This window comes from Arachis ipaensis, chromosome B10, assembly GCF_000816755.2.
Source record: "Arachis ipaensis cultivar K30076 chromosome B10, Araip1.1, whole genome shotgun sequence".
NCBI lineage: Eukaryota > Viridiplantae > Streptophyta > Magnoliopsida > Fabales > Fabaceae > Arachis > Arachis ipaensis.
Window position 1 is genome coordinate 104,538,159 of NC_029794.2, and position 11,118 is coordinate 104,549,276.

Here is an 11,118-nt window from a genome sequence, read left to right on the forward strand (position 1 = left end):
TCCACCATTGTTAAAGCCTTGTAGAGGCTTTTTTGGATCCTTCCATGAGAGATTTGGGTGATTTCTCCATGAGGGATTATAGGTGTTTCCATAAGGTTCACCCATGTAATTCACCTCTGCTATTGCAGGGTTCTCAGGATCATAAGCTTCTTCTTCAGAAGATGCCTCTTTAGTACTGTTGGATGATTCCTTCAATCCATTCAGACTCTGAGAGATCATATTGACTTGCTGAGTCAATATTTTATTCTGAGCCAATATGGCATTCAGAGTATCAATTTCAAGAACTCCCTTCCTCATAGGCGTCCCATTATTCACAGGATTCCTTTCAGAAGTGCACATGAACTGGTTATTTGCAACCATGTCAATGAGTTCTTGAGCTTCTGCAGGCGTTTTCTTTAGGTGGATGGATCCACCTGCAGAATGGTCCAGTGACATCTTTGATAACTCAGACAAACCATCATAGAATATATCCAGGATGGTCCATTCTGAAAGCATGTCAGAATGACACTTTTTGGTCAGTTGCTTGTATCTCTCCCAAGCTTCATAGAGGGATTCACCTTCTTTCTGTCTGAAGGTTTGGACATCCACTCTAAGCTTACTAAGCTTTTGAGGAGGAAAGAACTTGGCTAAGAAAGCCGTGACCAGCTTATCCCAAGAGTTCAGGCTATCTTTGGGTTGAGAGTCCAACCACACTCTAGCTCTGTCTCTTACAGCAAACGGGAAAAGCATAAGCCTTAGACCTCGGGATCAACCCCATTGGTCTTAACAGTATCACAGATCTACAAGAATTCAATCAAGAACTGAAAAGGATCTTCAGATGGAAGTCCATGAAACTTGCAATTCTGTTGCATCAGAAAAACTAATTGAGATTTAAGCTCAAAGTTGTTTGCTCTAATGGCAGGAATTGAGATGCTTCTTCCATGTAAATTGGAATTAGGTGCAGTGAAGTCACCAAGCATCCTCCTTGCATTATTATTATTTTCGGCCATATTGTCTTCTTCTTTTTCGAAAATTTCTGTCAGATTTTCTCCAGAGAGTTGTGCTTTAGCTTCCCTTAGCTTCCTCTTCAGAGTCTTTTTAGGTTCAGGATCAGCTTCAACAAGAATGTTCTTATCCTTGTTCCTGCTCATATGAAAAAGAAGAAGAAAGCAGAAAATATGGAATCCTCTATGTCACAGTATAGAGATTCCTTTATGTGAGTAGAAGAAGAAAAGAATGTAATGTAAGGAAGAGAAGAGGAAAACTTGAACACAGAGAGGAGGATGGGGTTCAAATTTTTGGGTGGAAGAGAAGCGTTAGTAGATGAATAAATAAATAGAAGGAGATGAGAGGTGAGAGAATTTCGAAAATTAATCAAAATAAAAATTAAAAATTAAAGTTAAATTTTGAAAATTAAAGTTTGAAATTAAATTAAAAATTAAAATTTAAAACAATTAGTTAATTAAAAAGGAATTTTGAAAAAAAGAGGGAGGGATTTTCGAAAATTAAAGGTAGAAAGTTAGTTGGGCAATTTTGAAAAAGATAAGAATCAAACAAAAAGTTAAGTGGTTAAGAGATTTTGAAAATCAAATTTTGGAAAGATAAGATTGAAATTTGAAAAAGATGTGATTGAAACAAAAAGATAAGATTGATTGAAAAAGATTGAAAGTCAAATTTTGAAAAGATAGGAAATTAGAAAAGAGGTTAAAAAAGATATTTTAAAATTAAATTTTTGAAAAAGATATGAGTTAAAAAAGATATGATAGCAAGATATGATTCTAGAACTTAAAGTTTGAATCTTTCTTAACAAGAAAGTAACAAACTTGAAATTTTTGAATCAAAATATTAATTGTTGATAATATTTTCGAAAATTATGAGATAAAATTAAGTAAAAGATTTTTTGAAAAATATTTTTATAATTTTCGAAAATAAACAAGAAAAATGAAAAAGATTTGATTTTTGAAAAAGATAGGATTTTCAAATTGAAAATTTGATTTGACTTATAAGAAACAACTAAATTTTAAAAAGTTTTGAAAAAGTCAACTCAAATTTTCGAAAATTTATGAGTGAAAAAGGGAAAGATATTTTTTTGATTTTTTTTTAATTTTAAGGATGAGAGAGAAAAACATAAAAAAGACTCAATGCATAAAAATTTTGGATCAAAATATGTGATGCATGCAAGAACACTATGAATGTCAAGATGAACACCAAGAACACTTTGAATGTCAAGATGAACACCAAGAACTTATTTTTGAAAAATTTTCAAGAAAAGAAACATGCAAGACACCAAACTTAAAAATTTTTATTCTTTAGGCATTAATGTTTCAAGAATGCATATGAGAAACAAGAAAAGACACAAAACAAGAAAATATGAAGATCAAACAAGAAGACTGGCCAAGAACAACTTGAAGATCATGAGGAATGCAATGCATGAAATTTTCGAAAGAATGCACAAATTTTAAAAACATGCAATTGATACCAAACTTAAAAATTGACACTAGACTCAAACAAGAAACAGAAAAATATTTTTTATTTTATGATTTTATAAATTTTTTTTTGGATTTTTTTTTTTGAAAATTAATTGGGAAAAATGAAAAAGAAGAAAATATATTTTTTTTTCGAAAATTTATTTTAAGAAAAACGAAAACAAAGAAAAATTTTTGAAAAAGTTTTTGAAAACCAAATAAAAGTTGAAACAAGAAGAAAATTACCTAATTAATCATCTGGAGGTTCTCGATCATACTGGAATAGGATTCACCCTCCTTTTGCGTCTGTCACTACGCCCAGTACTCGCGAGTTTGAAGTTCGTCACAGCCATCCCTTCCCGGATCCTACTCGGAATACCACAGACAAGGTTTAGACTTTCCGTATCTCAAGAATGGCCGTCCATGGATTCTAACTTATACCACGAAGACTCTGATTAAGGAATCTCAGAGATACTCATTCAATCTAAGGTAGAACGGAAGTGGTTGTCAAGCACGCGTTCATAGGGAATGATGATGAGTGTCACGATCATCACATTCATATTGAGGTGCGAATGAATATCTTAGAATAGGAATAAGCTTGAATTGAATAGAAAAGCAGAAGTACTTTGCATTAATCTTTGAGGAACAGCAGAGCTCCACACCTTAATCTATGGTGTGTAGAAACTCTACCGTTGAAAATACATAAGTGATAATGGTCCAGGCATGGCCGAATGGCCATCCCCCATAAAGGTCTAAGATCGCATAAAAACTAATCAAAGATCTGATCCGAAGATGTAAATACAATAGTAAAAAGTCCTATTTATACTAAACTAGTTACTAGGGTTTACAGAAATGAGTAAATGATGCAGAAATCCACTTCCGGGACCCACTTGGTGTGTGCTTGGGCTGAGCTTGAAGTTTACACGTGGAGAGGTCTTTCTTGGAGTTGAACGCCAGTTTGTAATGTGTTTCTGGCGTTAAACTCCACTTTGCAACTTGTTTCTGGCGCTGAACGCCAGACTGCAACATGGAACTGGAGTTCAATGCCAGTTTGCATCGTCTAAACTCGGGCAACGTATGGACTATTATATATTGCTAGAAAGCCCTGGATGTCTGCTTTCCAATGCAATTAAAAGCGCACCATTTGGAATTTTGTAGCTCCAAAAAATCCACTTTGAGTGCAGGGAGGTCAGAATCCAACAGCATCTGCAGTCCTTCTTCAACCTCTGAATCTGATTTTTGCTCAGGTCCCTCAATTTCAGCCAGAAAATACCTGAAATTACAGAAAAACACACAAACTCATAGTAAAGTCCAAAAATGTGATTTTTAATTAAAAACTAATAAAAATATACTAAACACTAACTAAATCATACTGAAAACTATGTAAAAACAATGCCAAAAAGCGTATAAATTGTCCGCTCATCAGTTCCTTCCCTCTCTGTAACATGATCTTCTTCTTTCTTCTATTCTTCTATCTCGTTTTCCGTTTCTTTCTTATAGTGGCCATAATTTCTTTTTCAATTGTAACACATCTAAAATTATTAACTTATACAGAAAATATTTTTGAAACACATCCAAAATTATAAATCTAAAATCTAAATTTAAACATTAAAAAACAATTGTAACACATCTAAAATTATGAAGTGATACACAAAATATTTTTAAAACACATTCAAAATCATAAATAAAAAATTTAAACTCTTGCAGTGGCCGTAATTACAGATATACCAGTGTTGACAATTTGAGAATTGTGATTCTTTAAGTTGTTCTTCTACCTAAACCATTCTCCAATATAAATTAGGATGTTGTACATGGCATGTAAAATCAATGTGATTGAATAACTAAACAGATACATACGGTTAATTAATTATGAATCACTTTCTCTTAAACACATCCAAAATACCTGAGGTCCACTTCCGACGAAGAAGAATTAGCAATGCTGATGACGACTAATGCGACGAGGAGTAGGACGAAGTGAGGATGCGGATTGAGCGACGAGGAGGAAGGCAATGCCAAGGACGAGCGAGGTGGATGACGGCGTTGTAGAGAAATGGCGAAGTGGAAGAACGGCGCTGGAGATGATGCGGCACAGACGAATAATCACACGGACGAATAATTAGACAGAGTTGTGATTCAACCAACTAACTATTTTGAAGGCATGTATTTTTAAGAAAACGGATATGACAGAGCTCTACTAGGGTTTCTCCACAAGAAAAAGATCTAATTCAACGAAGTATTAAGAAAGTCAAAACACGAGAAGAGGTTGATCTAAATCAACCTAGCAACATGATGATCTCCTCAGACCTGCGAGGAGATATGACCGAGGGAAACTTGAAGGTGTCATACAAGGAGTCTATGCTTACGTCCATTGGACCAAGACTGGAGGAGAGTCCCAGCGTGATGGAGGAGGTGCTCGAAGACGCCTCTGATCGGAGGACAGATGGTACAAGGAAGATGAAGGCAATAGAACGGACGAACAACCGTTTGATCCGTGTCCTGTTATTCCAGTATCGAAAAAAGAATTTGAAGATTGGTGCAGACCTTGGAAGTCAACACTTGTTGTGAAAGTCCTAGGCAAACGTGTGGGGCTAGCATTCATGGAACAACGACTACAAAGAGACTGGGTGAGAAAAGGTAAGATTGATGTAATTGATATGGATCGTGACTACTTTTTAGTCCATTTTTCATATGAAGAAGATTATTCTCATGCTTTGATGGAGGGTCCTTGGATGGTGGCGGACACTATCTCATAGTTCAAAGGTGGAGGCCTTTCTTTCTCACGTCGGAGCATCGAGTAAGAAAAATAGCGGCCTGGGTCCGGATCCCGAACCTCCCCATCGAACTCTATAATCAACGTTTCCTATGGAGAGTTGGATCGGCGATAGGTCAGATGATCAAAATTGATCGGCCAACGTCTATACACTCGAGGGGCAAGTTTGCTAGAATTTGTGTAGAAATTGATCTTGCCAAGAAACTGGTGCCAAAGATCTCGGTGATGGGGTGTGAGCTCAATATTGAGTATGAAGGTTTGCACCAAATTTGCTTTACGTGCGGCAAGTATGGCCATCGAGCTGACATGTGTACTGAAGCTCCGACCAATGAAGCTCCGCAGCCAAAAATCACTGGCGAGGTAAGCCATGCCGGAGTTGAATCCAACCAAAAAAGGAATGAGGACCAACATGGAAATAATCCACATTTAGTGTCTCAACGTGATTCTGGCTACGAGCAAAATTTCCTTGATTTTGGGCCTTAGATGTTGGTTAAAAAACCAATCCGGAAAAGGAAAGATTCCAACACAACATATAAAAAGAAAGTGATAATGGCACCTGATCTTATTCCAGTCTTGGAAGAGCATGCAAATAAGGAATGTCTTGGCGAAGGCTTGGGATCAAAATTCCACGTCCTGCAGGAAGAGTTAGAAGAAGATATGCATGTGCATGAATGCAACGAAGCCCAAAGGGAAGCCATTAATATTGGTTCTGGGCCAAGGGAAGAAAAGGCCCAACTTACCCAAGTAAGAACATTTACTAGTCATAAAAAGCCTATCAAAGTGGGGGCCAACAAAAATGCTTTGAATCCAAAAAAGACCCCCAAGAAGGCCCATGGTCTCAAAAATAGTCATAGCACTAAAGAGAAGAGTGCAGCCCCAAAGACAAGCTCTCCCGAAGAAAAAGCACAATGTGAAAAGCTAGATATTCCAGAACCCTCCTCTCAAATACAAGCAAAGGCACCCTGAAAAAGAGGCGATGGATCATGTTATGTTGGAAAGCATGAGAAGACTTCAGAAGGAGCAACAAGAGTCTCTTTCAATACCAAAAAGATCTGGTGAGTTCTTGGAAGAACATATTGCTACTAATAATTTCCTTAATCAACTGCCGCCACGTAAGATCATGGATCGCAGCGACCACGATAGAATCGGTGGAGGAGGAAGACCACCAGATATTAGTATCGGGGCTTCTTCTATTAATGAAGTGTCACAAGCGACGACACCCGTTGTGAGGTCTAACTCAGAGAAAAGGGAAAATGTCCAAGCTTGACCGTGGTTCTTGGTAACCTTCCTTCTTGTTTTGTCCTTATGAATAGTATTATCGCTTGGAACTGTAGAGGAGCGGGGGGAAAGAATTTTCCTTTCCTTATTAAGGAATTGAAACGTGAATATCATGCTGGTATGATTATTCTTCTTGAGACTCAGATTAGTGGGGATCGAGCCAAAGAGGTTAGAGATAAGTTGGGTTTTGATGGGTCCTTCACTGTTGAAGCTTTGGGGAGGTCTGGTGGGATTTAGATCTTGTGGGACTCAGGAGTTTGGAGGGTGGATATTGTGAGGCACAGTAGATAAGTTGTTCACCTCGGAGTATCTAACAACAACTCTGAACGGTGGTTCCTGGGTGCAGTTTATGGCTCCCCACAGAAAATTTACAGAAGAGAGTTATGGAATGATCTGATAGATTTTGCTAGTGATATTAGTAGTCCTTGGTGCGCTATTGGGGACTTCAATGCTCTCCTTCATGATTATGAAAGAAGGGGAAGCGTGGCTAGATCCAACTGATGAGCGGATAATTTATACGCTTTTTGGCATTGTTTTTAGTATGTTTTTAGTATATTTTAGTTAGTTTTTATTATATTTTTATTAGTTTTTAAATAAAAATTACATTTCTGGACTTTACTATGAGTTTGTGTGTTTTTCTGTGATTTCAGGTATTTTCTGGCTGAAATTGAGGGACCTGAGCAAAAATCTGATTCAGAGGCTGAAAAAGGACTGCAAATGCTGTTGGATTCTGACCTCCCTGCACTAGAAGTGGATTTTCTGGAGCTACAGAAGCCCAATTGGTGCGCTCTTAATTGCGTTGGAAATTAAACATCCTGGGCTTTCCAGCAATATATAATAGTCAATACTTTGCCCAAGATTTGATGGCCCAAACTGGTGTTCAAAGTCAGCATAGAAATTCTGGCATCAAAATGCCAGAACTGGCATAAAAGCTGGAGTTAAACGCCCAAACTGGCACAAAAGCTGGCGTTTAACTCCAAGAAAATTCTCTACACATGAAAGCTTCAATGCTCAACCCAAGCACACACCAAGTGGGCCCGGAAGAAGATTTTTGCATTAATTACTTATTTCCGTAACCCTAGGCTACTAGTTTTCTACAAATAGGACCTTTTGCTATTATATTTATACACTTGATTAGACTTTTGATCTCCTGATCACGTTTGGGGGCTGGCCATTTGGTCATGCCTGGACCTTCATTAATTTTGTATTTTCAACGGTGGAGTTTCTACACACCATAGATTAAGGTGTGGAGCTCTGCTGTTCTTCATGAATTAATGCAAAGTACTATTGTTTTTCTATTTAACTCACGCCTACTTCTTCTCTAAGATATATACTCGTTCTTCAACTTGATGAATGTGATGATCCATGACACTCATCATCATTCTTACCTATGAACACGTGCCTGACAACCACCTCTGTTCTACTTGCAATAGCTTGAATGTGTATCTCTTGGGTTTCTAATCTAAGATTGGAACCTTCGTGGTATAGGCTAGAATTATTGGCGGCCATTCCTGAGGTCCGGAAAGTCTAAACCTTGTCTGTGGTATTCCGAGTAGGATCTGGGAAGGGATGACTGTGACGAGCTTCAAACTCGCGAGTGTTGGGCGTGTGACAGATGCAAAAGGATCAATGGATCCTATTCCAACATGATCGAGAACCAACAGCTGATTAGCCGTGCGGTGACAGTGCATTTGGAACATTTTCACTGAGAGGACGGGAAGTAGCCATTGACAACGGTGATGCCCAACTTAAAGCTTGCCATGGAAGGGAGTATGAATGATTGGATGAAGGCAATAGGAAAGCAAAAGTTTAGGAGGAACAAAGCATCTTCATACGCTTATCTGAAATTCTTACCAATGAATTACATAAGTATCTCTATCTTTATTTTATGTTTTATTCATATTTTAATTATCAATTCTCCATAAACATTTAAATCCGCCTGACTGAGATTTACAAGATGACCATAGCTTGCTTCAAGCCGACAGTCTCTGTGGGATCGACCCTTACTCACGTAAGGTTTATTACTTGGACGACCCAGTGCACTTGCTGGTTAGTTGTGCGGAGTTGTGACAAAGAGTTGAGATTACAATTGTGTGTACCAAGTTGTTGGCGCCATTGATGATCACAATTTCGTGCACCACCAACCCAGGAGCTTGCTCAGACTTCCAAGCTTGTACGTCTGATTGTGGTTTGGTGGATTTGGGCTTTGTGGGTTGGCTGTTTACTTGGAGAAGAGGTAACTTGGTGGAGAGGTTGGATAGGGCCCTTAGCAACATGGATTGGCATATCAAGTTCCCTGAGGCTTGTTTTCGACACCTCCCAATGCTGAAGACTGACCACTCGCCTATTTGCCTCCAATTATCTTCCAATGCATCTATAAATAGAGGGCGTCGCCTGTTCAGATTTGTGGTGGCTTGGTTAACTCACCCGGACTTTGACAATATGGTGAATAGATGCTAGAAGCTAGATAATTCTTGGACAGCAACTATGCAAAACTTCGAGAAATCCCTTCAAGATTGGAATACTTCGGTATTTGGTGATATTTTCCAGAGAAAGAAAAAGATCCTAAGAAGGCTGAATGGCATCTCTAATAGATTAACCCAAGAGAGCAACAGGTTCTTGGAAGATTTACAATTTCAGTTATGCCGAGATTATGAGGAGGTTCTTGCTCAAGAGGAGTTATTGTGGTTCCAGAAATCGAGAAGCAAGTGGTTAGAGTTCGGCGACCGGAATACTAAATTTTTCCATAGCTCTACCATGGTGAGGAGAAGAAGAAATAAAATCCTCACTATTCAGAATGATGATGGCAAATGGTTAACAGAAAGCAAGGATCTGGAAAATTGGGTTGTATCCTTTTATGCGAACCTTTACTGTGATTATTCTGTTAATGTTCTTTTTATTATTTCTAACGCCTTTCCTGAGCTAAGTGCTGCTGACTTTGAGAGGATAGATCGGATGGTATCCCCCTTGGAGATTAAAGAGGCTGTGTTTGCTATGGGCAGCCTTAAAGCTCCGGGAAGGGATGGTATCCAAGCTGCCTTTTACCAGCAACATTGGCAAAAGGTTGGTGCTGATCTTTGTAATCTTGTTCAGAATATTTTCAGGAACCCAGCTTTGGTCAGTGATATTAATGAGACTCTCCTAGTCCTTATTCCAAAAATTGAACCGATCTCCAGCCTCAAATACATGAGACATATCAGTTTGTGTAATGTCTCATATAAGGTGGTTACAAAAATTTTAGCAAAACGGTTGCAAACTTTGATGGCTAAGTTGGTCAGGCCAACTCAGACTAGCTTTATTCCGGAAAGGCATTCATCGGATAATATTATTATAACCCAGGAGGTTATTCATTCGATGAGGAGCAAGAAAGGTGGAAAAGGTTGGATGGCTATTAAAATCGACCTCGAAAAAGCCTATGACAGATTAAAATGGTCTTTTATAAAGGACACCTTGATGGACATCGGCTTTCCCTCTCCTATAACTAATCTCATTTATGATTGTGTATCTTCTGCTGGAATGAGAGTTCTCTGGAATGGTGATGAATTGAAAGAATTCACTCCGTCTAGGAGAATCAGACAAGGAGACCCCATTTCTCCCTACTTATTTGTTCTGTGTATTGAACGCTTATCGCAACTTATTAATGCAGCTGTGGAGCATGGATTTTGGAAACCAATTCGTTTGAAAAGAGATGCTTTGGAGATTTCTCACCTTTGCTTCGCAGATGACTTAATTTTGTTTGCAGAAGCAAGCTTGGAACAAGCTGTGGTCATTAATAATTGTCTTAATGCCTTTTGTGATAGTTCCGAGCAGAAGGTCAGTCAGGATAAGACGAGAGTCTTCTTCTCCCGAAAAGTAGGGAACAATGTTAGAACAAGAATCTCAGAAGCCTTGAACTTCTCTAGAACGGATGATCTAGGAAAATATTTGGGTGTTCCCCTTCATCACTCCAGAGTTTCGGAAAGCACTTTTAATAATATTATCGACAAGATGAATGCTAATCTAAACTCTTGGAAAGCCTCCTCGTTGTCTTTGGCGGGAAGAAATACCCTGGTGAAATCTGTCCTTTCTTCTATTCCATCTTATACTATGCAAACTGCTTTTTTACCTAAAGCTACTTGTAATGCTATTGATAAAAAATGCAGGAATTTTCTTTGGGGAGACACCAATCAAACCTGCAAAATTCATTTGGTGAGCTGGAAAAAAGTTTGTGAGCCAAAAAAGTCGGGTGGCTTGAGGATTCGCCATGCTAGTACACTCAACCATGTCTTTATGACGAAAGTTGGGTGGGGGCTCATTGAAAATAAAAATGCCTTATGGGCGAGAGTTCTTCGGTCGAAGTATGGAAGCGGAAATGACATAATTCCGAAGGTGGAACGGAAACAAAGTAGCTCTAACTTGTGGAAAGGAATTTGTGCCAGTTGGGATATTGTAGAGTCTAACCATATTTGGCGCATCGGGGATGGTTCTACAATAAATTTTTGGAAGCATAACTGGGTCCCTCTGTTAGGGAGGCTTGAACATCACACAACTCAGGTAAGTAATGAGTTTGATTATTCTGTGAACTTGACTGATTTTCTTACCGTTTCAGGATCCTGGGACATTGTGAGGCTCAAGAAGATCCTGCCG

The 11,118-nt window shown here is 38.5% G+C and overlaps 1 protein-coding gene and 2 long non-coding RNA genes across 3 annotated transcripts; 2 read left to right on the top strand and 1 right to left on the bottom strand.

Moving 5' to 3' along the window:
- Positions 4,731 to 5,697, top strand: LOC107621002. Its single transcript, XM_016323062.1, has 3 exons — positions 4,731 to 4,887; positions 4,953 to 5,078; positions 5,165 to 5,697. The coding sequence occupies exons 1-3, from the start codon at positions 4,731 to 4,733 to the stop codon at positions 5,695 to 5,697; spliced, it is 816 nt and encodes a 271-aa protein (XP_016178548.1).
- LOC110267638 lies at positions 6,254 to 8,710 on the bottom strand. Its single transcript, XR_002355477.1, has 2 exons — positions 8,634 to 8,710; positions 6,254 to 6,989 (listed from the first exon to the last, which is right to left on the bottom strand). It is a non-coding gene; the product is annotated as an uncharacterized LOC110267638 (long non-coding RNA).
- LOC110267637 lies at positions 6,408 to 7,173 on the top strand. Its single transcript, XR_002355476.1, has 2 exons — positions 6,408 to 6,493; positions 7,143 to 7,173. It is a non-coding gene; the product is annotated as an uncharacterized LOC110267637 (long non-coding RNA).

What these genes read in the sequence shown, in the direction of transcription:
- LOC107621002 (XM_016323062.1), top strand. Translation starts at nt 4,731, where the DNA reads ATGATGATCTCCTCAGACCTGCGAGGAGATATGACCGAGGGAAACTTG. An exon ending in CTCTGATCGGAGGACAGATG is followed by an intron (nt 4,888 to 4,952) that starts GTACAAGGAAGA and finishes CTGTTATTCCAG; the next exon opens with TATCGAAAAAAGAATTTGAA. An exon ending in AAGAGACTGGGTGAGAAAAG is followed by an intron (nt 5,079 to 5,164) that starts GTAAGATTGATG and finishes GCTTTGATGGAG; the next exon opens with GGTCCTTGGATGGTGGCGGA.